Source organism: Chiloscyllium punctatum, chromosome 11, assembly GCF_047496795.1.
Source record: "Chiloscyllium punctatum isolate Juve2018m chromosome 11, sChiPun1.3, whole genome shotgun sequence".
Classification (NCBI taxonomy): domain Eukaryota; kingdom Metazoa; phylum Chordata; class Chondrichthyes; order Orectolobiformes; family Hemiscylliidae; genus Chiloscyllium; species Chiloscyllium punctatum.
Genome location: NC_092749.1, coordinates 6599897 through 6626443, shown reverse-complemented (window position 1 = coordinate 6626443; position 26547 = coordinate 6599897). Strand labels below are relative to the sequence as shown.

Sequence of the window (26547 nt, the reverse complement as noted above, 5' to 3'; positions counted from 1 at the left end):
TGCTATTTAAATTCAGAACGGGGTTTGATTGTATTTTCATGTGCTTCCATCAATCACTCACTCTGTGTTTGAAACACAGACTCCCAGATTCCAAGCTGACACAGATGCTGGAGGGTGGGAAAGGTCAGGGGAGCAGAGAGGGTCACGTGGGTGGCGCATGGAGAGTCTGGGGAACAGGACAGAGTTCTGGAGAAGGATCACTGGACCCGAAACATTAACCCTGTTTCTCTCTTTCTCTCTCCCTGTCTGTCTCCCCGACAGACAGTGTTGAGTCTCTCCAGTGTATTCTGCGCTTGTTAACCCAACACTCTGTTTAACTCCAGTAGTTAGCACTGGTGTTGGTGGGTGAGGGGGTTGGGGGGGGGGGGGGGGGGCAATGGAGGGTGTGGGAGGGGTGTATTTTGTTCAGATTCACTTTGTCAAGTGACCCACAGAGCTAGAGGCTGTGGGTGTGACACCCAGATGGGGATTTGTAAATGTCGATCCCAGCTTTATCACATTATTCTGAGTCTGAGTCTAATCAACACTGAGCTGATCAGGACAGGGTCTTACGCTGGTGCACACATTTTCACATTCAGTAAGAGACACGTGGAGATTGCTCTGAGTGGGGCGTGACGAGAGAGAAAGCTCCAAGCATTGGGCAGTAACACCAGAACCAGGCAGATACTCAACATTGCTCGGGTATGGAACCATTGAGCACACACTGCTCTCCTCCTCACAAACATAACAAGGTACTGCCTGAGGCCCAGAGCTGACAAAGGAGGTTACATACCACTCTTAATGCTCAGGGACAGGGTGCTCTGATACCAGAGACTCCAAAAGCAGCTTGAACCTTTTAGCTGGAGTTTGGGGCCTGTGGGTGAAACCTCTCCCTGCAGCCAGTCTGGTTAAAGCCTGGAGCGTGGTGAGTGAAGGAGGAGGCCTCTGGTGGCAGCAACACCAGGATGAGCCAGACACGGCGCCATCCCAGCCCAAGGTCTCCCACCGAGCAAAGAGCAGGTCCTGGGCTAAGTCCCCCGGCCCGAACTCACAGGATAGGCCGAGGCACCAGGTCCGTGACTAGGTCTGCCGCTAGGACCAGCTTCCAGAAGGAGCAAAGGAGAAAGTGAGGACTGCAGCTGCTGGAGATCCGACTTTAAAAATGTGGTGCTGGAGAAGCACAGCCTGTCAGGCAGCACCCGAGGAGCAGGAGAGTCGACGTTTCAAGCATAAGCTGTTCACTGGGAATGACCAAAACATCGACTCTCCAGCTCCTCAGATGCTGCCTGACTAGTTGTGCTTTTCTAGCACCACACATTTTGACTCCAGAAGGAACAGTGGAAGCGGTGAAAGAGATAGATGGTGGAGGACCCTAAATACTGATAACCAGCGGCAGCATCTGGGAGGTGCTTCAGATGGGGATCAGGAGGAACTGAACCTGCACATAGCCAGGCCCAGGGCTCCAGCTGAGACATGGGAGTTGCAGCCTGAAGGCCTGGAAATAGGAGCCTGTTGCAGAGTCTCCAGCCAAGGTCAAGCAGCTACTGGAGGAGCAGAGGTGGAGGAACCTGAAGAAAAGAGAAAGATGAACTCTATTGCAGTAAAATCTTGCATTATTTTCAGTGTTTCAAGATGGCACCAGAGTGTGGTGAAACTTTCTGTATAACATATGAAGAAAACACTTTTCTCTGTAATTTTATAGACATGTGACAATAAACCTAAATCTAGTGTTAGAAGGAGGACTCTGCAGAGTGGTCAGGGCTCTTTCTGCAGTAGTCCATTCCAATGCCTACGTCAATGCCAGCCGGTCCTGCAGGGAGTTACACTGAGACTGATCCAGGTCACTATAAACATCCGGGGCTGTCATTAATTACTCAGTGTCTGAAATAACGAGGAGATTCCAAACACAGACACATGAGCTTTGGAAGAACCTTTACTGACGTCACTCAGTTTGGTAGTTGTGCTCCTTTCTCTCTAATCCCTGAGGAATCCCGTTGGAGGAAAAACAAATGACCAATGACAGATGGAGCATCCCAATTGGAAAGGTGATTGAATCCAGGAACATTCCATTTCCAGGGAGTGATGCTGTGCCTGAGAAACTGGAATCTCTGGATGCTGTTAGTAGGCCCTCCCAAGGAAGGTCAGTGGGTCCTATCAATGCTCAGACAAGGTTGGAGCTCTAAGAGACATAGTCCATCGGAACATTCCTGTCAATCCCTTCCCTCCAACCTGGAGGATAACCGTTCTCAAAGAGAGAGAGAGAGAGAGAGAATTTCCTTTCACCACCCCGGCCACAGTCCAGGACGAGGTGAAACCTCGGTTGCAGGCTCCTAGTCTATCAGCCAACATTCTCCAACGTCAGCCTGTCATTCTGAGGGAAATCCACTCTGTCCCAATCCTGGGGAATCTCTCTTCACACAATGAGCTGACAGACAGAAACCCCATGAGAAGGGGGCGATGCCGGGAGTCTCCCTGTTCCCACGGTAACTGCTCGTTGAGTCAGTCGTGGAAACGTTGGCAGGCTTTTTTCCAACGGCAGGCTGTGCACCACTGGTTTCGATTCTCCAAACCGTACACTTTGCGGCACTTCTTAGCTTCCCCGCGGATCTTCCTGTGAAACAAACACGTGGTTAGTGCCATGAGCAGACTGTCGCTGTGAGGAACAAAGCTATCCTCGGTCTCAGTGCTGTCCCCTGCTGTCACTCACCTTGTCCCACTGAGGCTGGGCACTGGAGAGGCAAAAACTACATGGGGCTTCAGCAGGGCCACTTGTGGTTGGACAGAGCAATCCCCAAATGTGAAGGCACAGCGGTAATCTGGAGAGATCTGGAACAGAAATGACCAACAGTGACCATCTGATGGCAGCAAGCTTTCACTGTCCACTCTCATTGAGACCCATCACTGACCACCCACTGAGGAGTGGACTCGATGGGCCGAATGGCCTTACTTCCACTCCTATGTCTTATGGTCTTATGTCTTATGGAGACTGTCACTGACCATTCACTGAGACCATCACTGACCACCCACTGACCACCCTGAGACCATCACTGACCACCCAATGAGATCGTCACTGACCACCCCCTGAAACTATCACTGCCCACTCATTGTCCACCCAGAGACTGTCACTGACCTCTCACTGAAACCGTCACTGACCACTCACTGAATCCGTCACTGACCACCCACTGAAACCGTCACTGACCACCCACTGACCACCCCGAGACCATTACTGACCACCCACTGAGACCATCACTGACCACCCTGAGACCATCACTGACCACTCACTGTCCACTCACTGACCACCCTGGAGACCATCACTGACCACCCACTGAGACCGTCACTGATCACTCACTGTCCACCCACTGAGACTGTCACTGACCACCCCTTGAGAGCATCACTGACCACCCCCTGAGACCGTCACTGACCACCCACTGTCCACTCACTGAGACTATCACTGACCACTGAGACCATCACTGACCACCCCCTGAGACCATCACTGACCACCCACTGAGACTGTCACTGACCACCCACTGAGACTGTCACTGACCACCCCCTGTCTATTCACTGACTACACACTGAGACTGTCAATGACCGCTCTGTCCACTTACTGACCACTCCAAGACCATCACTGACCACACACTGAGACTGTCACTCACCATGCACTGACCACCCCGAAACCGTCACTGACCACCCACTGAGACCGTCACTGACCAATCACTGACCACTCACTGAGACCGTCATTGACCGCTCACTGTCCATTCACTGAGACCATCACTGACCACCCTGAGACTGTCACTGACCACTCTGTCCACTTACTGACCACTCCAAGACCTTCACTGACCACTCACTGAGACAGTCACTGACCACCCACTGAAACCGTCACTGACCACCCACTGTCCATTCACTGACCTCCCACTGACCACCCCAAAACTGTCACTGACCACTCACTGTCCACTTACTGACCACTCCAAGACCATCACCGACCACTCACTGACCACCCCTGAGACCGTCACTGACCACCCCGAGACTGTCACTGACCACCCACTGTCCATTCACTGAGACCGTCACCGACCACTCACTGACCACCAATGAGACCGCCACTGACCAATCACCAAGACCGTTACTGACCACTCACTCAGACTGTCAGTGACCGCTCACTCAGACCACTGACCACTCAGAGATCATTACTGACCACTCACTGAAACCATCAGTGACCACCCACTGAGACCGTCGATGACCACCCACTGAGGCCGTCACTGGCCACCCACTCAGACCATCAATGACCACCCACTCAGACCATCAATGACCACCCACTCAGACCGTCAGTGACCCACCCACTGATAGTGTCACTGACTGCTCTCTGCGACCATCCCTGATCACTCACTGCTCCATCTCACTGTCCCTTTGCCCAGTTAAAGGTATTGTTTGGAATTTATCCCTCTAGAATAAATGCATCTTGACCGTGTGGGGAGTGGGTCTCAAAGAGAGCCCCTGACCATCTGGGGAGTGGGTCTGACAGAGAGTCCCTGACTGTGAGGGGACTGGGTCTGACAGAGAGTCCCTGACTGTGAGGGGACTGAGTCTGACAGAGAGTCCCTGACTGTGAGGGGAGTGGGTCTCACAGAGAGTCCCTGACTGTGAGGGGAGTGGGTCTCACAGAGAGTCCCTGACTGTGAGGGGAGTGGGTCTGACAAAGAGTCCCTGACTGTGAGGGGAGTGGGTCTGAAGGAGAGTCCCTGACTGTGAGGGGACTGGGTCTGAAGGAGAGTCCCTGACTGTGAAGGGAGTGGGTCTCACAGAGAGTCCCTGACTGTGAGGGGAGTGAGTCTCACAGAGAGTCCCTGACTGTGAGGGGAGTGAGTCTGACAGAGAGTCCCTGACTGTGAGGGGAGTGAGTCTCACAGAGAGTCCCTGACTGTGAGGGGACTGGGTCTCACAGAGAGTCCCTGACTGTGAGGGGACTGGGTCTCACAGAGAGTCCCTGACTGTGAGGGGACTGGGTCTCACAGAGAGTCCCTGACTGTGAGGGGACTGGGTCTCACAGAGAGTCCCTGATTGTGAGGGGAGTGAGTCTCACAGAGAGTCCCTGACTGTGAGGGGACTGGGTTTCACAGAGAGTCCCTGACTGTGAGGGGACTGGGTCTCACAGAGAGTCCCTGACTGTGAGGGGAGTGGGTCTCACAGAGAGTCCCTGATTGTGAGGGGAGTGAGTCTCACAGAGAGTCCCTGACTGTGAGGGGACTGGGTCTGAAGGAGAGTCCCTGACTGTGAGGGGACTGGGTCTGAAGGAGAGTCCCTGACTGTGAGGGGACTGGGTCTGAAGGAGAGTCCCTGACTGTGAGGGGACTGGGTCTGAAGGAGAGTCCCTGACTGTGAGGGGACTGGGTCTGAAGGAGAGTCCCTGACTGTGAGGGGAGTGGGTCTCACAGAGAGTCCCTGACTGTGAGGGGACTGGGTCTCACAGAGAGTCCCTGACTGTGAGGGGACTGGGTCTCACAGAGAGTCCCTGACTGTGAGGGGAGTGAGTCTCACAGAGAGTCCCTGACTGTGAGGGGAGTGAGTCTCACAGAGAGTCCCTGACTGTGAGGGGACTGGGTCTGACAGAGAGTCCCTGACTGTGAGGGGACTGGGTCTCACAGAGAGTCCCTGACTGTGAGGGGAGTGGGTCTGACAGAGAGTCCCTGACTGTGAGGGGAGTGGGTCTGAAGGAGAGTCCCTGACTGTGAGGGGACTGGGTCTCACAGAGAGTCCCTGACTGTGAGGGGACTGGGTCTCACAGAGAGTCCCTGACTGTGAGGGGACTGGGTCTCACAGAGAGTCCCTGACTGTGAGGGGAGTGGGTCTCACAGAGAGTCCCTGACTGTGAGGGGACTGGGTCTGAAGGAGAGTCCCTGACTGTGAGGGGAGTGGGTCTCACAGAGAGTCCCTGACTGTGAGGGGAGTGGGTCTCACAGAGAGTCCCTGACTGTGAAGGGGAGTGGGTCTCACAGAGAGTCCCTGACTGTGAGGGGAGTGGGTCTGACAGAGAGTCCCTGACTGTGAGGGGACTGGGTCTGAAGGAGAGTCCCTGACTGTGAGGGGAGTGGGTCTGACAGAGAGTCCCTGACTGTGAGGGGACTGGGTCTGAAGGAGAGTCCCTGACTGTGAGGGGACTGGGTCTCACAGAGAGTCCCTGACTGTGAAGGGGAGTGGGTCTCACAGAGAGTCCCTGACTGTGAGGGGAGTGGGTCTGAAGGAGAGTCCCTGACTGTGAGGGGAGTGGGTCTGACAGAGAGTCCCTGACTGTGAGGGGAGTGGGTCTGACAGAGAGTCCCTGACTGTGAGGGGAGTGGGTCTCACAGAGAGTCCCTGACTGTGAGGGGAGTGGGTCTGACAGAGAGTCCCTGACTGTGAGGGGACTGGGTCTCACAGAGAGTCCCTGACTGTGAGGGGACTGGGTCTCACAGAGAGTCCCTGACTGTGAGGGGACTGGGTCTCACAGAGAGTCCCTGACTGTGAGGGGACTGGGTCTCACAGAGAGTCCCTGACTGTGAGGGGACTGGGTCTCACAGAGAGTCCCTGACTGTGAGGGGACTGGGTCTCACAGAGAGTCCCTGACTGTGAGGGGACTGGGTCTCACAGAGAGTCCCTGACTGTGAGGGGACTGGGTCTGACAGAGAGTCCCTGACTGTGAAGGGAGTGGGTCTCACAGAGAGTCCCTGACTGTGAGGGGAGTGAGTCTCACAGAGAGTCCCTGACTGTGAAGGGGACTGGGTCTCACAGAGAGTCCCTGACTGTGAGGGGAGTGGGTCTGAAGGAGAGTCCCTGACTGTGAGGGGAGTGGGTCTCACAGAGAGTCCCTGACTGTGAGGGGACTGGGTCTCACAGAGAGTCCCTGACTGTGAGGGGACTGGGTCTGAAGGAGAGTCCCTGACTGTGAGGGGACTGAGTCTCACAGAGAGTCCCTGACTGTGAGGGGACTGAGTCTCACAGAGAGTCCCTGACTGTGAGGGGACTGAGTCTCACAGAGAGTCCCTGACTGTGAGGGGACTGAGTCTCACAGAGAGTCCCTGACTGTGAGGGGAGTGAGTCTCACAGAGAGTCCCTGACTGTGAGGGGACTGGGTCTCACAGAGAGTCCCTGACTGTGAGGGGACTGGGTCTCACAGAGAGTCCCTGACTGTGAGGGGACTGGGTCTGACAGAGAGTCCCTGACTGTGAGGGGACTGGGTCTGACAGAGAGTCCCTGACTGTGAAGGGGAGTGGGTCTCACAGAGAGTCCCTGACTGTGAAGGGGAGTGGGTCTCACAGAGAGTCCCTGACTGTGAGGTGACTGGGTCTCACAGAGAGTCCCTGACTGTGAGGGGACTGGGTCTGACAGAGAGTCCCTGACTGTGAGGGGACTGGGTCTGACAGAGAGTCCCTGACTGTGAAGGGAGTGGGTCTCACAGAGAGTCCCTGAATGTGAAGGGGAGTGGGTCTCACAGAGAGTCCCTGACTGTGAGGGGACTGGGTCTGACAGAGAGTCCCTGACTGTGAGGGGACTGGGTCTGACAGAGAGTCCCTGACTGTGAAGGGAGTGGGTCTCACAGAGAGTCCCTGACTGTGAGGGGAGTGAGTCTGACAGAGAGTCCCTGACTGTGAGGGGAGTGAGTCTGACAGAGAGTCCCTGACTGTGAGGGGAGTGAGTCTGACAGAGAGTCCCTGACTGTGAGGGGACTGGGTCTCACAGAGAGTCCCTGACTGTGAAGGGACTGGGTCTCACAGAGAGTCCCTGACTGTGAGGGGAGTGAGTCTCACAGAGAGTCCCTGACTGTGAGGGGACTGAGTCTCACAGAGAGTCCCTGACTGTGAGGGGACTGGGTCTCACAGAGAGTCCCTGACTGTGAGGGGACTGGGTCTGAAGGAGAGTCCCTGACTGTGAGGGGAGTGGGTCTGAAGGAGAGTCCCTGACTGTGAGGGGAGTGGGTCTCACAGAGAGTCCCTGACTGTGAGGGGAGTGGGTCTCACAGAGAGTCCCTGACTGTGAGGGGAGTGGGTCTCACAGAGAGTCCCTGACTGTGAGGGGAGTGGGTCTCACAGAGAGTCCCTGACTGTGAGGGGACTGGGTCTCACAGAGAGTCCCTGACTGTGAGGGGACTGGGTCTGACAGAGAGTCCCTGACTGTGAGGGGACTGAGTCTCACAGAGAGTCCCTGACTGTGAGGGGACTGGGTCTGACAGAGAGTCCCTGACTGTGAGGGGACTGGGTCTCACAGAGAGTCCCTGACTGTGAGGGGACTGAGTCTCACAGAGAGTCCCTGACTGTGAGGGGACTGGGTCTCACAGAGAGTCCCTGACTGTGAGGGGACTGGGTCTGAAGGAGAGTCCTTGACTGTGAGGGGAGTGGGTCTGACAGAGAGTCCCTGACTGTGAGGGGAGTGGGTCTGACAGAGAGTCCCTGACTGTGAGGGGACTGGGTCTGAAGGAGAGTCCCTGACTGTGAGGGGAGTGAGTCTCACAGAGAGTCCCTGACTGTGAGGGGAGTGGGTCTCACAGAGAGTCCCTGACTGTGAGGGGACTGGGTCTGAAGGAGAGTCCTTGACTGTGAGGGGAGTGGGTCTGACAGAGAGTCCCTGACTGTGAGGGGAGTGGGTCTGACAGAGAGTCCCTGACTGTGAGGGGACTGGGTCTGAAGGAGAGTCCCTGACTGTGAGGGGAGTGGGTCTCACAGAGAGTCCCTGACTGTGAGGGGACTGGGTCTGAAGGAGAGTCCTTGACTGTGAGGGGAGTGGGTCTCACAGAGAGTCCCTGACTGTGAGGGGAGTGGGTCTGAAGGAGAGTCCCTGACTGTGAGGGGAGTGGGTCTCACAGAGAGTCCCTGACTGTGAGGGGACTGGGTCTGAAGGAGAGTCCTTGACTGTGAGGGGAGTGGGTCTCACAGAGAGTCCCTGACTGTGAGGGGAGTGGGTCTCACAGAGAGTCCCTGACTGTGAGGGGACTGGGTCTGAAGGAGAGTCCCTGACTGTGAGGGGACTGGGTCTGAAGGAGAGTCCCTGACTGTGAGGGGAGTGGGTCTGAAGGAGAGTCCCTGACTGTGAGGGGAGTGGGTCTGAAGGAGAGTCCCTGACTGTGAGGGGACTGGGTCTGAAGGAGAGTCCCTGACTGTGAGGGCAGTGGGTCTCACAGAGAGTCCCTGACTGTGAGGGGAGTGGGTCTCACTGAGAGTCCCTGACTGTGAGGGGAGTGGGTCTCACTGAGAGTCCCTGACTGTGAGGGGAGTGGGTCTGAAGGAGAGTCCCTGACTGTGAGGGGACTGGGTCTCACAGAGAGTCCCTGACTGTGAGGGGACTGGGTCTCACAGAGAGTCCCTGACTGTGAGGGGAGTGGGTCTCACAGAGAGTCCCTGACTGTGAGGGGACTGGGTCTGAAGGAGAGTCCCTGACTGTGAGGGGACTGGGTCTCACAGAGAGTCCCTGACTGTGAGGGGACTGGGTCTCACAGAGAGTCCCTGACTGTGAGGGGAGTGGGTCTCACAGAGAGTCCCTGACTGTGAGGGGACTGGGTCTGAAGGAGAGTCCTTGACTGTGAGGGGAGTGGGTCTCACAGAGAGTCCCTGACTGTGAGGGGAGTGGGTCTCACAGAGAGTCCCTGACTGTGAGGGGACTGGGTCTGAAGGAGCGTCCCTGACTGTGAGGGGACTGGGTCTGAAGGAGAGTCCCTGACTGTGAGGGGACTGGGTCTGAAGGAGAGTCCCTGACTGTGAGGGGAGTGGGTCTGAAGGAGAGTCCCTGACTGTGAGGGGAGTGGGTCTGAAGGAGAGTCCCTGACTGTGAGGGGACTGGGTCTGAAGGAGAGTCCCTGACTGTGAGGGCAGTGGGTCTCACAGAGAGTCCCTGACTGTGAGGGGAGTGGGTCTCACTGAGAGTCCCTGACTGTGAGGGGAGTGGGTCTCACTGAGAGTCCCTGACTGTGAGGGGAGTGGGTCTGAAGGAGAGTCCCTGACTGTGAGGGGACTGGGTCTCACAGAGAGTCCCTGACTGTGAGGGGAGTGGGTCTCACAGAGAGTCCCTGACTGTGAGGGGACTGGGTCTGAAGGAGAGTCCCTGACTGTGAGGGGACTGGGTCTGAAGGAGAGTCCCTGACTGTGAGGGGACTGGGTCTCACAGAGAGTCCCTGACTGTGAGGGGACTGGGTCTCACAGAGAGTCCCTGACTGTGAGGGGACTGGGTCTCACAGAGAGTCCCTGACTGTGAGGGGACTGGGTCTCACAGAGAGTCCCTGACTGTGAGGGGACTGGGTCTCACAGAGAGTCCCTGACTGTGAGGGGACTGGGTCTCACAGAGAGTCCCTGACTGTACAGGCAGTGTGTCTTACTGACAGTCCCTGAGTGGTGTATGTACCTGGTAGGTGTGGTCGACACAGACCTGCCACAGAGAGCTGGGAGCAGACTGACTGAGGGGGCCAGGGAGCTGGTGTTCAGAGCTGCCTCCCTGTGACAGACTGATGGAGACCCTCTGGTCCTGGAGTACAGCAGGTGGAGACACACAGCGTCGTGTGCTCAATGTGTCTGGGTTCTCATCCTCACTCACTGAGATCTCAGTGTAATAGAAATCCTCTTCTCCATCGCTGTGTTCACAGTCACCACGCCTGTCAGAACCAACCACAAAACACCATTACAGCAACCCCCAGCTCCCCTGCACCCCCTGCCCCAAACACCCACCTGTCCACACCCCCTCCCCTTTCCCAGTGCCCTCCCTGCCCGTACCCCCACACCTCTCCCACCCCCCACCCTGTCCCACCACCTCGCCCACTTCTCCCTCGCGCTAAATCAAATCCGTCCCACCCCTGGATTGGGGTTAATCTGCTGTCAAGGGGCAGAGGGGGGTGACTGAGACACTCAGGGAATTGCCCCCAGAGGTCCCTCCCCTCCACCACCTATTACCCAAACACTCAGCTCAAACCCCAACTGCAAGATCACCCTCGATTCAACTTCATGGTGCTTCAGAGCCTGTCCTCATTTAATATCAGAGAATGAGGCAGTACATTCAGCCCATCATTTCCATGTAGGCTCTTTGTAAGAATACCACCCCCCCCACCCCCCCTCCTCCCCCACCCCCCCACCCCCCCTCCATCCTGAATGATTGTTCCTTATCCATCTCCAAATCCCTTTTGAAATATTCCCAGTGAATGTGCTTGCCAAAGCTTCCAATTCCAGATTCCAACTCACGGCACAGCCAACTATTCCTCACCATTCCCTCTGAATCTGTGACTGAGTATTTTCCACAGTGCCATGGTGCCAGCATGGTTACCAATCCTCCTGCTGCACTTTCAATGACAGAAAGGTCTCAAAGACTACATTTGCTCCATCATGTGTGTGCTGGCTCTGTACAGGAGCAGCGAGGCCAGTCTCTCCCCTCGATTCCCTAGCCTTTCCCCTTCTTCCTGCAAATCCTCTTTCGGTTTAGAAAGACACACTCACTCACACAGCCTGTCAGATATTAACCATTCGCTGTGTGAACACTTTATTCTGTTAGTCACCATTATTTGTTTTGCTCATTATCTTGCACTGGGACCCTCTGGCCCTCAGTCTTTCTGTAAATACAACAGGTTCTTCATCTTCATCTTCAACCTGGGGGTCTGGAGCTGTAAGGAGTTTGAACACCTTGATCAAATCTCCCTCTCAATCTCCTCCTCTCCAGGGAAAACAATTCCAATTTGTCTGCTCCATCTCCACCAGGAAGTGCCCCATTCATTGTATCATTAAATTACAACTGTAGCCTCTGCAAGAGTTCACATTATTCTGAAAAGGTAGAGGTACTCATAGTCCTCCCCAAGACTGAAATAGTGTTTGTTGAAGACTCACAGTAATGTCCTTGTGTTTTAACCTACACCCCTATGAACAGAGCCCTGATTGCTGTAAACTTCATCAGTGTTCCCAGCACATTCTGACACATTATCACCTATTTCTGCACAGTTTCACCCAGCACTCTCTGCTCCTTTAGTATTGTAAGTCTTATTATTGTTTACAATCCAAGATCCTCCCACTATTTTCAACATGCCAATTCTCCCATTAATACACTCAACTCTGCTCCGAGGTGAATAACTCCAACATGCTCACACCTCTCTCATCGCTGACGTCAAACACTTTGACAATTCACAGGTGAGAACCAGCATCACAGACACTGCCTGCCCACACACACAGTTGGCTGAGCTCCTCGACACATCAGACACCGCAATAACCATCTACACCACATGGGGGCAGACAGACACCACAATTGAATTCAACTAATGGTTGAATCAGTTTCGGCTGAGCTCAAAGAAACACTAGAGGGAGCTTTACTCTGTATCTAACCCTGTGCTGTCCCTGTCCTGGGAGTGTTTGATGGGGACAGTGTAGAGGCAGCTTTACTCTGTATACCACCCTGTGCTGTCCCTGTCCTGGGAGTGTTTGATGGGGACAGCGTAAAGAGAGTTTTACGCTGTATCTAACCCACAGTTCTCCCATTACCCAGTCTCACCCTCAATCCCCCGCCCCCCGTTTCCCCATCCCCTCCAGCTGGGCAATATTTCCTACCCAAGGTGTACTGTGCGGATGTGCCTGCGGATTCCAGCCGTTGAGGAGAGCAGTTTCTGACAGAGAGGCCACATACAGCGATACAGGAGCTTCATGGAGTTCTGGGGGAGAGACAGAGAGGGAAGGGAGGGTGGAGAGGGAGGGGGAGAGACAGAAGGGGAGGGGGAGAGACAAGGGAGAGGCAGATGGAGAGACAAAGAGAGACATAGACACACAGATGTGAACATCAGGTCAGGAACATCATCACAACCTCCCTCTGGTGATCTGGAGTGGGGAGGCGGGGACACTCCCAGACATTGCCCTCACCCACATCCAGGCACCTACCCCCCCCCCTCCCCCGCACCGAGATCCCCCCAGTCAGTCCGTCTCCCCAGCCCCTTCGGCCCCACTAGTCTGTTTTTCTCCTGAACCCCTATGGCAGTGGTAATTGGGGTGCAGTATTCCCAGGATCCAGGGCTGGTGTCGGGGGGGGGAGAATGGTAACTATGACATCCTTGTTCACAAGAGGTTGTCAATATCATCCCAGCAACTACAGAGCAGTTAGCTTAACTGTGCTTGGAGGGAACATCTATCAACATTAACTTGGGATAGAATCAATGGGATTTGTTTGGGACAGTGACCATAATATTGCCCATAGTAAGCTCTGCTAGTCGATATTTCACTAGATAACGGTGTGTTTTATTAGTGATGGTTAATGTTCAAAAACGACAAATAGAATCCAGGTGATGTTGGTAATGGGAAAGTCATGCAGTTGTGTGTGATAGCATTTCTGGGTATAAATAAAAAGAGAAAATAGCACTGTCATGGGTTTTTAAAAGAGGAGATTGTGTTTAACCAACTAACTGGAGTTTTTTGAAGAGGTAACAGAGAGAGTTGATGAGGGTGATGTTGGACATGGATTTCCAGATGGCGTCTGCTACAGTGGCACACAACAGACTGGTGAAGAAGGCTATAGATCTTGGTGTGACAGGAGACAGTCACAATGTGGATCCAAAACTGTCTGAGTGACAGGAAACAGAGAGAAAGGTCAATGGATATATGTCAGGCTGGATGATAGTGAGATCCCTTAGGGATAAGGATTGGGATCCTTGCTTTTCCTGATAAATATTACTGGCCTGGATCTTGGTGAACAGCGGCAGTTTCACAGAGTGCAGATGGTACAAAACTTAAAAGGATCGTAAACTGAGAGGAGAACAGTGTGGAACTCTGAAAGGACATTGACAAGTTGGTGGGGTGGGGCAAGGGGGGCAGATGAAGTTTAATATTGAGGGGTCTGAGGTGATGCATGTCAATAAAAGAACATAGAGAGATGATATAAAATAAGGGGTACAACTCTGAAGGCTGTACAGGAGCAGAAAGACCTCAGTATATATATGCACAAATTATTAAAGGTTGCAAGAGAAGTTCAAAGGGCTGTTCAGAAAACATACAATATTAATAAACAGGGGCTGTGAATCCAAGAGCAGGGAGATTATGATGAACTTACATAAATCATTGCTTCAATCTCAGTGCAGTCCTGGGGATTACACTACAGCAATGTTTGCCTTGGTAAACCCACACCTAGAATATTGTATGCAGTTTTGATCTTCTTATCAGTGGAAGGATATTCTGGTGATGGAGGGAGAGCAATGGAGGTTTACCAGACTGATCCCTGAGAAGGCAGGTCTGACATACGAGAGAAGATTGGATTAATTAGAATTATATTCACTGGAGTTTAGCTGAATGAAGGGTGATCTCAAAGAAACCTCCAAAATTCTAACAGGACGAGACATGGTAAAAGCAGAAAGGATGTTCCCAGTAGTGGAGGGGTCACAGTTACAGGATAAGGAAAAGGGCATTTAGGATGGAGATGAGGAGAAATATTCAGAGGAGAGGTCATTGGACTTGAAACATTAACTCTGATTTCTCTCCACAGATGCTGCCAGACCTGCTGAGCTTTTCCAGCATTTTCTGTTTTTGTTCCCGATGTACAGCATCCGCTGTTCTTTTGGTTTTTGAGAGAAGAAATGTCTTCACCCGGAGATTGAGGAGCCTGTGGAATTCTGGATTGTGGGAACTGGCTGAGGCCAAAACATTGAGTGTTTTCAAGAAGGAGTTAGACATAGTCCCTAGGTCTAAAGGAATCAATGGGTATGGTGGGTGGAGGATGGGATGAGGGGACTGAGTTCAATGATCAATTATGATCATATTGAATGGGAGAGTAAACTCGAAGGGCTGAATGGCCAACTCCTGCTGCTATTTTCGATGATTCTATGTTTTTATGGAATTGGAAAAGTGCAGAAGAGACCTATGAGAATCGGTCCAAAGATAAGACGCCAGTGATGTGGATACATGAGAGAAGCAGGAACTGTTTTCCTCAGAGAGAAGGAGATTTAACATGAACAGTCTGCACGAGGGAACTAAGGACATTGTTGTTAAATTTGCAGATGACACAAAGATAGGTGGTGGGATGGGTAATGTTGAGGACGTAGGGAGGCTGCAGAAGGACTTGGGGGAAAAGTGGGTAAAGAAGTGACAGATGGAATACAGTGTGGGAAAGTGTGAGGTTATGAATTTTGGCAGGAAGAATAGAGGCATGGACTATTTTCTAAATGGCAAAAGGCTTCAGAAATCTGAAAGGGACTTGGGAGTCCTAGTTCAGGCTTCTCTCCAGTTTAACACACATGTTCAGTGGCAGTTAGGAAAGCAATTGCAATGTTAGCATTCATTTCAAGAAGGCTAGAATTCAAGAGCAGAAGCTGCAGCTCTGGTCAGATCACGTTTGGAATATTGTGAGCAGTTTCAGGCCCAGTATCTAAGGAAGGATGCGCTGGTATTGGAGGAGGTCCAGAGGAGGTTCACAAGAATGATCCAGGAGATAAAGGGCTTGTCACATGAGGAGTGATTGAGGACTCTGGGTCTGTTTCCAATGGAGTTTAGAAAGATGAAGGGGATCTGATTGAATCTTAGAGATTACTGAGAGGCCTGGAGAGAACGGACATGGAGAAGATGTTTCCACAAGTAGGAGAGACTAGGACCCAAACCCACAACCTCGGAGCGAATGGATGATCCTTTAGAACAGAGATGAAGAGGAATTTCTTCAGCCAGAGGGTGGGGAATCCTGGAACTCATTGCCTCCGAGGGCTGTGGAGACCAAGTCATTGAGTGTATTTAAGTCAGAGATAGAAAGGTTATTGATTAGTGAGGGAGACCAAGGGTTACACAGAGGAGGCAGGAGAATAGGGTTGAGAAACATATCAGCCCTGACCAAATGGCAGAGCAGACTCAATGGGTGATATGGCCTAATTTTGCTCCTAGTTCTGGTGGTCTTATAGTCTTTTCAAACTTATGAAGAAGCTTGACAGAGTGGAGAGGGAGGAAGTCAGAACTGGGCCAAGTTTTAAAATGTTTTGTAAAAGAAGCAAGCGTGATGTGAGAAACAAACATTTTCACCCAGCGAGTCGTGACAGTATAGGATGGGCCGGCTGGAAATGGGATAGAAGATGGGTTCAACGGAGGCATTCAAGAGGGGCATTGGTCAGTTACTGAAACAGACACTGCAGGGCTATGGGGAATGGACAAGGGAATAACGCTGAGGTCAAATGCTTAGGGATCTAATACTGCTGTCTCCCTTAGCCCCCAGACCCTCCACAGGTCTGTGCTCCTACCCCCACCCCTCACCCCCTTTCCCAAACCTTGCTCTCTTACCCAGCCCCCTTCTCCCTTTCCCCCACACACCCCCAACTCTCTTCCCCCACACCCAACTACTTTCTCCCCACCCCACTCCCTTCCCCTTACCCCCTACTCCCTTAGCCCCGCTCCATTCCACCCCTGCACACCACACCCAGCTCTCTGCCACCCCCACACATCCCTAACTTTCTGCCCGCCAAACCCCACAACTCTCTCCCCCCCCACATCCTGCCATTCTCTTTCCCCCACACCCTCCCGCTCTCTTTCCCCCACACCTTCCCGCTCTCTTTCCCCCAGCCTCTTCCCCCAACCCCTTCTCCCCCACCCCATCACGTCCCTCCCCACACTCACTTTCCCCCAACCCACACCCCCCAACTCCCCACCACTTACCTTCCGTTTGCGAGCTGTCGGTTCCTCAAGCAGCAGCGGCTGTGTCCCATATCGGTCGGAGCCGTCCCCTCCCTGAGCTAGCCCAGCAGACTGGCCGAATGGCGGTGTGGAGGGAGAGGGGGTATCGCTGCCCCAGCTCCATATGCCGCTGCTCCCACTCGTAGTCTCACTCCCCGATTCAGCCAATCCTGACACAGGGACAAAACATACAAGAGGGTTCACTCACTCACTGCTTACCCCACTGTCCCTGGGGCAATGTGCCTGGGCCCCACAGCTTTGAGTGCAGTTACACCGTGTGCAGGAGAGCTGGTACAGGCAGTAACCAGACCAGCTCAGACAGCCACACACTGCCCTGCCCTGGGTCACAGACCCCGGTAGGACACTCCCTCAGCTTGCTGGTGCTCTGTAAACATCGGTGTTCCTACCTGGCATGGTGCTGCTGTTCAGGGGACTGTTGACCAATGGGCTGGATGACAAACTGGTCAATACCATGGCTGCCATGACTTCATCCATATCGACCACTCCTGGGCCTCTGGATAAGATCAGAAGTGTGAGTTAGTCACTGATATCAAATGGGAGCTTTCAATATCCACAACCATAAACAACCACTCCCTCCACCACTGATGCTCAGTAGCAGCAGTGTGTACTATCTACAAGATGCACTGCAGATATTCACCAAAGATCCTCAGACAGCACCATCCAAACACACAACCATTTCAATCCAGAGGGACATTAGCAGCAGATTATGGGAACACCACCCCATGCAGGATCCCCCTCAAGCCACTCACCATCCTGACTTGGAAATATATCGCTGTTCCTTCACTGTTGCTGGGTCAAAATCCTGGAATTCCCTCCCAAAGAACATTGCGGGTCAACCCACAGCAGGTGGGTGCAATACTCCAAGAATGCAGCTCATCCCCACCTTCTCAATGGCAACTAGGGATCGGCAATAAATGCTGGGCCAGACAGCAATACCCATGTCCCATGAATGTATAAAGTTTTTATTAAAATAAACTGCCCTTTCCAGATGGGCTGAATGGCCTACTTCCCCTCCATATGATTGTATTGTCATCTAACAGGGCCCAGAATTCACCAAGCAACTGCACAGTATTAACAGAGATTTTGTTTAACACTACACCTCAACCCAGCTCCCGACTGTGTCCCAGCAGCTGGATTCACTCTATTAACCCAGCAGGAGAATAGGGCTGTTCCTAACCCCCACCAACCTGCAACCCCCCACTATCTGGCTACTACATTCAGGGTAGGGGGGTGCAGGGGACTAGTCAATTTCCAATAAGACCATAAGAACCAGGGGCAGGAGTAGGCCATCTGGCCCTTCGAGCCAGCTTCGCCACTCAATAAGATCATGGCTGATCTTTTCATGGACTCAGACCCACTTATCCGCCCTCTCACCATAACTTTTAACCCCTTTACTGTTCAAAAAAAATCCACCTTAGCTTTAAAAAACTTCTACTGAAGTAACATCAACTACTTCACTGGAGAAGGAGTTCCATAGATTCCTAACCCTCTGGTGAAGAAGTTCCTTTTTGATTCAGTGCTAAACCTGCTCCCCCTAATTTTGAGGCTATGCCCTCTTGTCCTAGCTTCACCTGCCAATGGAAACATCCTCGCTACTTCTATCTTATCAATTCCCTTCTTAATTTTATGTGTTTCTGTAAGATTCCACCCCCCCTTCATTCTTCTGAATTCCAATGAATATAATCCCAGTCTACTCAGTCTCTCCTCATAACCCAACCCCGTCAACTCCGGAATCAACCCAGTGAACCTCCTCTGTATCCCCTCCAGTGCCAGTACCAGCCTCCACCACTTCCTCTGGCAGCTCATTCCATACACGTACTACCCTCTGCGTGAAAAAGTTGTCTCTTGGCAACTTTATATCTTTCCCCTCTCACCCTAAACCCATGCCCTCTAGTTCTGGATTCCCCACCCCAAGGAAAAGACTGTCTATTCATCCTATCCATGCCCCTCATGATTTTGTAAACCTCTATAAGTCACCCCTCGGCCTCTGATGCTCAAGGGAAAACAGCCCCAGCCTGTTCAACCTCCTCCTATAGCTCAAATCCTCCAACCCTGGCAACATCCTTGTAAATCTTTTCTGAACCCTTTCAAGTTTCACAACATCTTTCCGATAGGAAGGAGACCAGAATTGCACGCAATATTCCAACGGTGGCCTAACCAATGTCCTGTACAGCCGCAACATGACGTCCCACCTCCTGTACTCAATACTCTGACCAATAAAGGAAAGCATACCAAATGCCACCTTCACCATCCTATCTACCCATGACTCCATTTTCAAGGAACTATGAAACTGCAATCCAAGGTCTCTTTGTTCAGCAACACTCCTTAGGACCATTAAGTGTATAAGACCTGCTAAGATTTTGGGAGGGCAGGTACAAGTCACATTGATGTATGTCTGGAGTCATTTGTGGGCCAGATCAGATAAGAGCAGCAGGTTTTCCTCCCGAGAGAATTATTGTGAAACAGCTGATTTTTAGGACAATACTTATGTAAATATAGTTATATTTAATTTTTCAAATTTGGAGTCAAAACAGAGGCAGATTAGTTGATTACTTCAGTGATGGGATCTTAGCTTAATGAAAATGATCAGAAAGTCCTACTGGAACAGTGATTAAATCCAGCCTTTTGTCAGAGAGCAGGTGACGGCAGACCCCTCTGGTGTTAATGGAAAGGTGTTTATATTATTGGGTAAATGTGGAGATTTACCAGATTAGGAATAGAATTAAGCTGGAGATGCTGGGATTGTCTCCCATGGAGCAAAGGAAACTGAGGAGAGACTAGATCGAGGTTTAAAGGATTATGGGAGGTTTCGATACGACGGACCAGAGAAAAGGTCTTCCTGGTAACCAATTGTAGGGAGACATAGATTTAAGATTTTGGTCGAGAGAAGAAGGAGGAATTTGAAAAAGAATCTTTACATCCAGCAAGTGGCAACGACCTTGAACTCTCTACCTGCAAGGTCATTGGACAGTGAACAATCTTTGATTTCAAAAAGACATGTCACAGGCTCAAGGGAAATGATCTTGTTGTATACAGGGATATAGCAGGGATGTGGGACTGACCAGATTAATCCACAAGAAGCTAGCATGGTGTCAATGGGGTAAATAGCGTTGTTCTGCATTGTAAATGCCTTGATGACTCTGACACTAACCATCCTGGGATTTTCTGGGAATACCTTGGAATATTCTCTTGGAATCTCTCCTTCCCTCCACATCCCCCTCTCCCTACCCACCCACCAATCCCAAGTGAACTACCCTGGAGCTGACAGGACCCGGTCCAGCTGTTCTGCAGCCCCTCCTCCTCTCCCCACCCTGCACCCCAGGCCTACCTTGGAGGGATATCAATGCTCTCAGAGCAGTGGATCCTCTTGCTCTCTGTCTGTTTGCTCGTTGCTCTCAGATTCTCCCTCTCCTGTTCCTGGAGGCGCGGTGACTTCCGGCTCTCCGCCAATCGGACATCTTCAATTTTCCTCAGCGAGCGCAGGTCCAGCTCCTTCACGTGGACCAGGACCTCGTTGTCCAGGTGATTGTGTTGCTCGACCAGCCCCACATACTCCCGCCCACTGTGGGTTAGATAAACCTGGGCCAAGAAACCACCATCGTCAGTTTGTGAGGGGGAGGAGGGTGCTAGCTACATCACCCATTCAATTCACCTTGGGCCCAACACTCAACAGAAACCAAACTCTGCACCCTCTCTACTCTATTCCTCCCATACACCAGGGCAGGGGTAAGCTCCTCAGCCTTATAAGGCTGTCCCACCATTCAATAAGTTCTATGTCAATCCAACTCTAACCTAGTCTTAAATTTATAATCCCAGCCTCCACCAGCTTCTGTGAATGAGAGTCTAACAAATCTCTGAGAGAAAATATTTCAAATCTCAATCTCATGGGGAAGTCTTATTTTTGAATGGGTGGCTCAGTGGTTAGCACTGCTGCCTCACAGCGCCAGGGACCTGAGTTCAATTCCCACCTCGGGTGACTGTCTGTGTGGAGTTTGCACATTCTCCCCACGTATCTGCGTGGGTTTCCTTCGGGTGCTCTGGCTTCCTCCCACAGTCCAAAGATGTGTAGGTTAGGTGGATTGGCCGTGCTAAATAGCCCATAGTGTGTAGGCTAGGTGGATTAGATATGGGGATAGGGTGGGATGCTTTTCGGAGGGTTGGTGCAGACTTGATGGGCTGAATGTCCTCTATCGGCACTGTCGGGATTCTAAATTGTATCCCTAGTTTTCTTCTCCCTCACAAGAGGAATCATTTCCCAGGTATCCATCATATTCTGTCCCCTCAGAATCTGTTATGTTACAATAAGGTCATCTCTTATTCCTCTCAACTCCAATGGCTGGAGTTCTAACCTGTTTCACCATTCTTCGTGTGTTAACCCCTTCAGCCCTGGAAAACGTCGAGGAGACTATCTTAGCCACCTCAGGGGAACAACTCCCACATCAGAACGAATGGGAGATGTGGCGACGCAGAAAGGGAAAGGGGGTTTTCACTGCCTCCCTTAGTTACCCTCTGCCCCAGGATTCTCCCCCCACCCCCTGAGACAGGCACCCAGCTACCCAGGAGCACTCCACCTGCAGTCAGCCACACTTACCCTCTGCCCTGGGTAGAGTTTGAAACGAGAGAGACTCTGGAACCCTGGCCCGATGATGCTGTCCTCGCTGTACTCCTTAAACTGACCATCCTCAAACGAGACAGTGTAGGAGGAGTTGCCTTTCCCAGAATCTAGCCGGTACGCTTGTATAACACCAGGAATAAGGATCCCACTCCCGGAAGGACTGGGGGTGTGAACAGTGGCACCAAGCAATGATCGTTTACCCAGACGTCGAGACAATACACTCGCCATTGTCACCTACACAGAAGGGAATAAACACAGGGTCCAACATCAGATACAAAACTGACAACTCATCACTGCCAACTGAGCACCTACCGGGAACTGTAAAAACCTATTCACTGTCGAACAATCCCTCACCAGCAACCATCCAACAGTGACAATCATCACCAAGCTCATCATCATCACTGCAACAATATTCACTCAATATTTCACTCAAACACTCAGCCAAACCAGGGGCAGCCTGCGATAGGGGGGGCTTCAGACTCAAACATTGTGAATTAGTCAAATCTGAGACTAATAATCCAGACAGTGTGAGTCCAAGTCGACCAAGAACAGTATGAACTTTAGATTTAAACATCTGCACATTGAGACCTGATCAAAATGGGCATGAAATCTCTGGACTGGCACCAAACCGTGGAGTGACCCCAAGCCCGGTCAGGAACCCGACTGATTCCTGCTCCAAGGCAACACACGTGGATGGGGTCAGAGGGGCAGAAGGATCTCCACAGGAAGACATTTCTCCCTCACTTCCCAAACTTCTGTGGGGAGGACAAAACTATCTGCCCCTCAGTGGGTGACATGGCAACCGCCTTTGTAGACTTTTCACCCTGTCCCCTTGTGGTGGAGAGTTTCCCTAGAATCACAGAACTATTGTAGCGCAGAAAGAGGCCATGTAGTCCAATATGCTTGTCCTGGCTGTATTATTTAATCTGATGCTATTACTTAGTGCCAATCTCCTGCCTTTTGCCCATATTTCTATTGAAATAACCAGCCAATGCCCCTCTTGAATGCCTCAGTTGAACATGCCCTCCATCACATTTCCAGACAATGTGTTCTATTCTCTAATGACTCACTAAGTGAGAAAGTTTATTTCCCAATCTTCCAGCCTGCCTCTTGCCTTTGCAAAATTGTATGCTTTTGTTTTTGTTTTTATATTATCTTTAATGTCCTTGCTTAATCATGGATGGCTTATTCCTCTCTTACAATCTTTCTTTCTTTCTAGTATATATTTTAGTTGGAATAAATTATTTCCTTAAACATCTGCTACACCTCATCAACTGTCCCGACATAGTGACTCAGTGGTTAGCACTGCTGCCTCAGAACACATGAACCCAGGATTTGGGTTAGATTATAGACTTCAGCAACTGTTTGTATGGAGATTGCACATTCCCCCAGTCTCCAGGTGCTCCAGTTTCCTCCAACAGTATAAACATGTACAGGTTAGGTGGATTGGCCAAAGGAAATTGCCCCATAGTGTGCAGAGATGTGCAAGCTAGGCAGATTGGCCATAGTAAATGGAGGAATAAGGGAGAGAATATTTGGATATTTGGTGCAGACTTAAAGGGCTGAATGGCCTCAATCTGCACAGTAGGGAATCTATGAACAATAAAATGACTCCCATAAGTTATACTTATCTTGCTGTCCAGTCCACTACCACCAAATCTGTCCTTGTCTCTGTAGCTACTTTTGTTTAACTCCAAAACACTAATGTGGGACTCCAGTTTCTCACCCTTCAAATGTATTTCAAATTCTGGCATACTACGATCCTTCCTCCCTGGAGGACACTTTTCTGAGATCATTAATTAATCCCACCTCAATGTACATTACCAAGTCCAGAATAGCCTGCTCTCCAGCTAGTTCCATAACATATTACTCTAAGAAACAATCTTGAATACATTGAGCTCTCTCTTGCAGCTACCCTTGCCAATATGATTAATCCACGCTGTATGTATATACAAAACACTCGTGATTATTACTGCACTATTCTTACAAGCGCCCAGTATTTCCACTGTAAGTGAACTTCGATCAAAAAGATTTTAAGAAGCATCTTAAGGGAAGGGCAAAGAAGTCAGAGGTGGAACATCGTCTGAAGGGAATTCCAAAACTGAAGGTAGAGCGACAATGTTGGAGTGAGAGAAAGGGGGAAATTCTCTGTGAGGGCAAATTGGAGAATATACAGAATATAGAACAGTACAGCAGGAGAATGGGGCCTTTGACCCATGATGTTATGCCGAACATGACGCTAAATGAAACTAATCCCTTCTGCCGACCCTTAGTCCATATCTTTCCATTCCTTGAATATTCATGTGCTTATCTAACAGTCCCGTTAACTCCCCTATTGTATCTGGCTCCACCACCAGCCCTGCAGTAAGTTCCAGACTCCTACCACTCTGTAAAAGGCTTGGCCCTCACATTTCTTTTGGTTTTTCCCCCTCTCACTTTAAATGCATGTCCCCTAGAGTTAGACATTTTGATTCTGGAAATAGGGTTCTTACTGTCAATCCTATCTATGCATCTCATGATTTTATAAACTTCGATCAAGTCTACCCTCAGCTTCCGCCACTCGAAGGAAAACAATCAGCATTTTTTCTAGCCTCTCCTTGTAGCTCATACTCTCTAATCCAGGCAGCATCCTGGTAAACTTCCTCCGCACCCTCTCTGAAGCCTCCATATCGTTCCTGTAATGTGGTGACCAGAGAACCGAACACAATGCTTTAAGTGTGGCCTCACCAAAGTCTTATAAAGCTACAACATGACATCCTACCTCTTGTACTCAATTCCCTGACCAATAAAAGCAACTTCTTTAATACCTGATCTTACTTGTGTGGCCATGAAGGGGAAAGCAATGCTTTCAGAGGAGATGGTAGTGATAGAGAGAAGGTGAGAGCATGAGGGAGATTTGAACTTAAAGGTGAGGTATTGCTGGTCCTGTGTGAGCGATTTACAGGGAGAGATTAGGAGACAAGGACTTGATGTCTGAGCTGGGACACAGACGTTGTTAACGAGTTTCAGTTTTTTGAGGGTGGAATCATTATAGTGCAGGAGACTATTCACCCCATCCTGCATGTCCTAGCAGGAGATTGAACAGGAGGGTGTTGGGCTGAGAATGATGTTAGTGGATTGACTCCGGAACACACAATAATGCAAAAACACAAAATCTAAGTAAGGTTCAAAAGGTGTGAAGAGCCCATTCGGCCATTCTATCCAGATCCTGTTCCACTCTCAGCCCCAGAATCAACATCACATTCCCAACTCCAGGGGAAAGTTTCTGATGGAATTTTCCTTCACAGAAATTCCTGCTCCCAGCCCCTCCCCCACACTCCCCTTCTCACAGGGCTGTTCCAACCTCTGGACACGCCTCATTTGACCCTCTGCAGTCTCCAGCTTAAACCTTCACTGTCCTTCAGGCAGAACCTGTTAACTTTCCAAAATCCTCATTGACACAGTCTCACCGGAGAATACCACCACCTCCTCTTCATCCTCAGTTTTAATACACAACTTGTTCACGGTTTTAAAAAATTCATTCATAGAATGAAGGCAAGGCTGGCTAGACCAGTATTTATTGCCCATCCCTGCTGCCCACAGGACAGGTGAGAATCACCCACATTGCTGTGGGTCTGGAGTCACATGTAGGCCAGACCAGGTAGGGATGGCAGTTTCCTTCCCTGAAGGACATTGGTGACCCAGATGGGCTTGGTGACAATCAACAGTAGTTCCATGATCATCATTACACTCTTAATCCCAGATTTAATAGTAAATTCAAATTCCAACATCTGCCATGGTGAGATTTGAACCCGGGTCCCCAGAATATTCCCTGGATCTCCAGGTTAACTGTCCAGTGATAGTGCCATCAAGCTTTCTCCTCCAGGTAATCTGGCGGGGCGCCCCATTTGAATTCAGCAAAAGAAAACTTGCCTTTCCACACGTTTACTCTGTGCAGGAGTCAGCGAGAGTGAGAGCGTGAGAATGTCAGGGTGTGTGTGTGTGAGAGAGAGAGAGTGTGTGTGTGGTTGTGCTGAGGGCGGTGTGTGTGGGAGGGGATGGGGTAATGGGGGGGTGGAGGTATTCAAGTGATCTTTGCAGCCCCTGACCCAAGGGGGTATTCATTGACAATGGAGCTGGGCATTGAGCGGGAACCGGGAGTGATAATTGGGTGGTAGCGATTACAGTGAGATGCAGAAGTTTGAGAGACACAGAGAGGGAGGGAGATATACAGGCACAGGCAGACGTTGTACCTTCCCAGAGAGGCGCTTGTTGACCTGTGGGGAATGAATGGGTTCAGGCTGAATTACCTGGGTCCACGCTGCAGCATCGGCCCTGGAACTGCGTGGGTCCCGCTCCTGGCCCGGTCTAATCCCGGGTCAAACCCGCTTCAGTATAGCTTCTACCCCGTTCCACAGGGTCCTATCCCGGTTGTAGCCCTTCCTTTGCCGATCCAATCCCGCTCTGTGCCGGTCCTGTCCCGGTCCTATTGCGGTGCTAACCGGTGCTATCCAACTCTGTCCCAGTCCAATCCTGCTCTGTCCCGGTGCTATCCCGGTCCGGTTTCGCTTCGATCTGAAAAGCCGCGGTTCGCCCGGACCTTTAACTCTGCCCAGATGTGGCGAGAGCGACTGAAGTCCCGGAGCGGAATACCACAGTAATCCGGATCTGGATCCAGTACAGGGTGTTATCATAGACAGAGTCAGAGAGCACGGAAACACATCATCCCCCAAATCCACCATTTCCCCAGCCGAGGATTCACCCCATCCCCAAACCCATCCCCATCCGTAACCCCAACTAATCCCCAACGAACCCCACCCCAAACCCACCACCACCCCACCCCATCACCACCCCAAACCCATTACCACCCCAAACCCACCACCACCCCAACCCACCACCACCCCAAACCCATTACCACCCCAAACCCACCACCACCCCACCCCATCACCACCCCAAACCCATTACCACCCCAAACCCACCACCGCTCCAACCCATCACCACCACCCCAACCCATCACCACCCCACCCCATCACCACCCCAAACCCATTACCACCCCAAACCCACCACCACCCCACCCCATTACCACCCCAAACCCACCACCACCACCCCAACCCATCACCACCCCAAACCCATTACCACCCCAAACCCACCACCGCTCCAACCCATCACCACCACCCCAACCCATTACCACCCCAAACCCACCACCGCTCCAACCCATCACCACCACCCCAACCCATCACCACCCCAAACCCATTACCACCCCAAACCCACCACCACCCCACCCCATCACCACCCCAAACCCATTACCACCCCAAACCCACCACCGCTCCAACCCATCACCACCCC

At 51.5% G+C, this 26547-nt stretch overlaps 1 protein-coding gene across 2 annotated transcripts; it reads right to left on the bottom strand.

Annotated features, from left to right (window-relative positions):
- Positions 1 to 356: 356 nt before the first annotated feature.
- Positions 357 to 25824, bottom strand: LOC140482705 (zinc finger protein 395-like). Of its 2 annotated transcripts, none has more exons than XM_072580238.1 (9): positions 25512 to 25824; positions 21199 to 21456; positions 19936 to 20186; positions 16994 to 17100; positions 16569 to 16756; positions 12510 to 12610; positions 10336 to 10582; positions 2687 to 2805; positions 357 to 2590 (listed from the first exon to the last, which is right to left on the bottom strand). In XM_072580238.1, exons 2-9 carry the CDS (start codon positions 21448 to 21450, stop codon positions 2479 to 2481), a joined length of 1377 nt encoding a protein of 458 aa, XP_072436339.1. In that variant the 5' UTR covers positions 21451 to 21456; positions 25512 to 25824; the 3' UTR covers positions 357 to 2478. The 2 variants fall into 2 exon arrangements, with proteins under 2 accessions (XP_072436339.1, XP_072436340.1); XM_072580239.1 differs by having other exon boundaries at positions 10360 to 10582.
- Between the last annotated feature and the right edge of the window lie 723 nt (positions 25825 to 26547).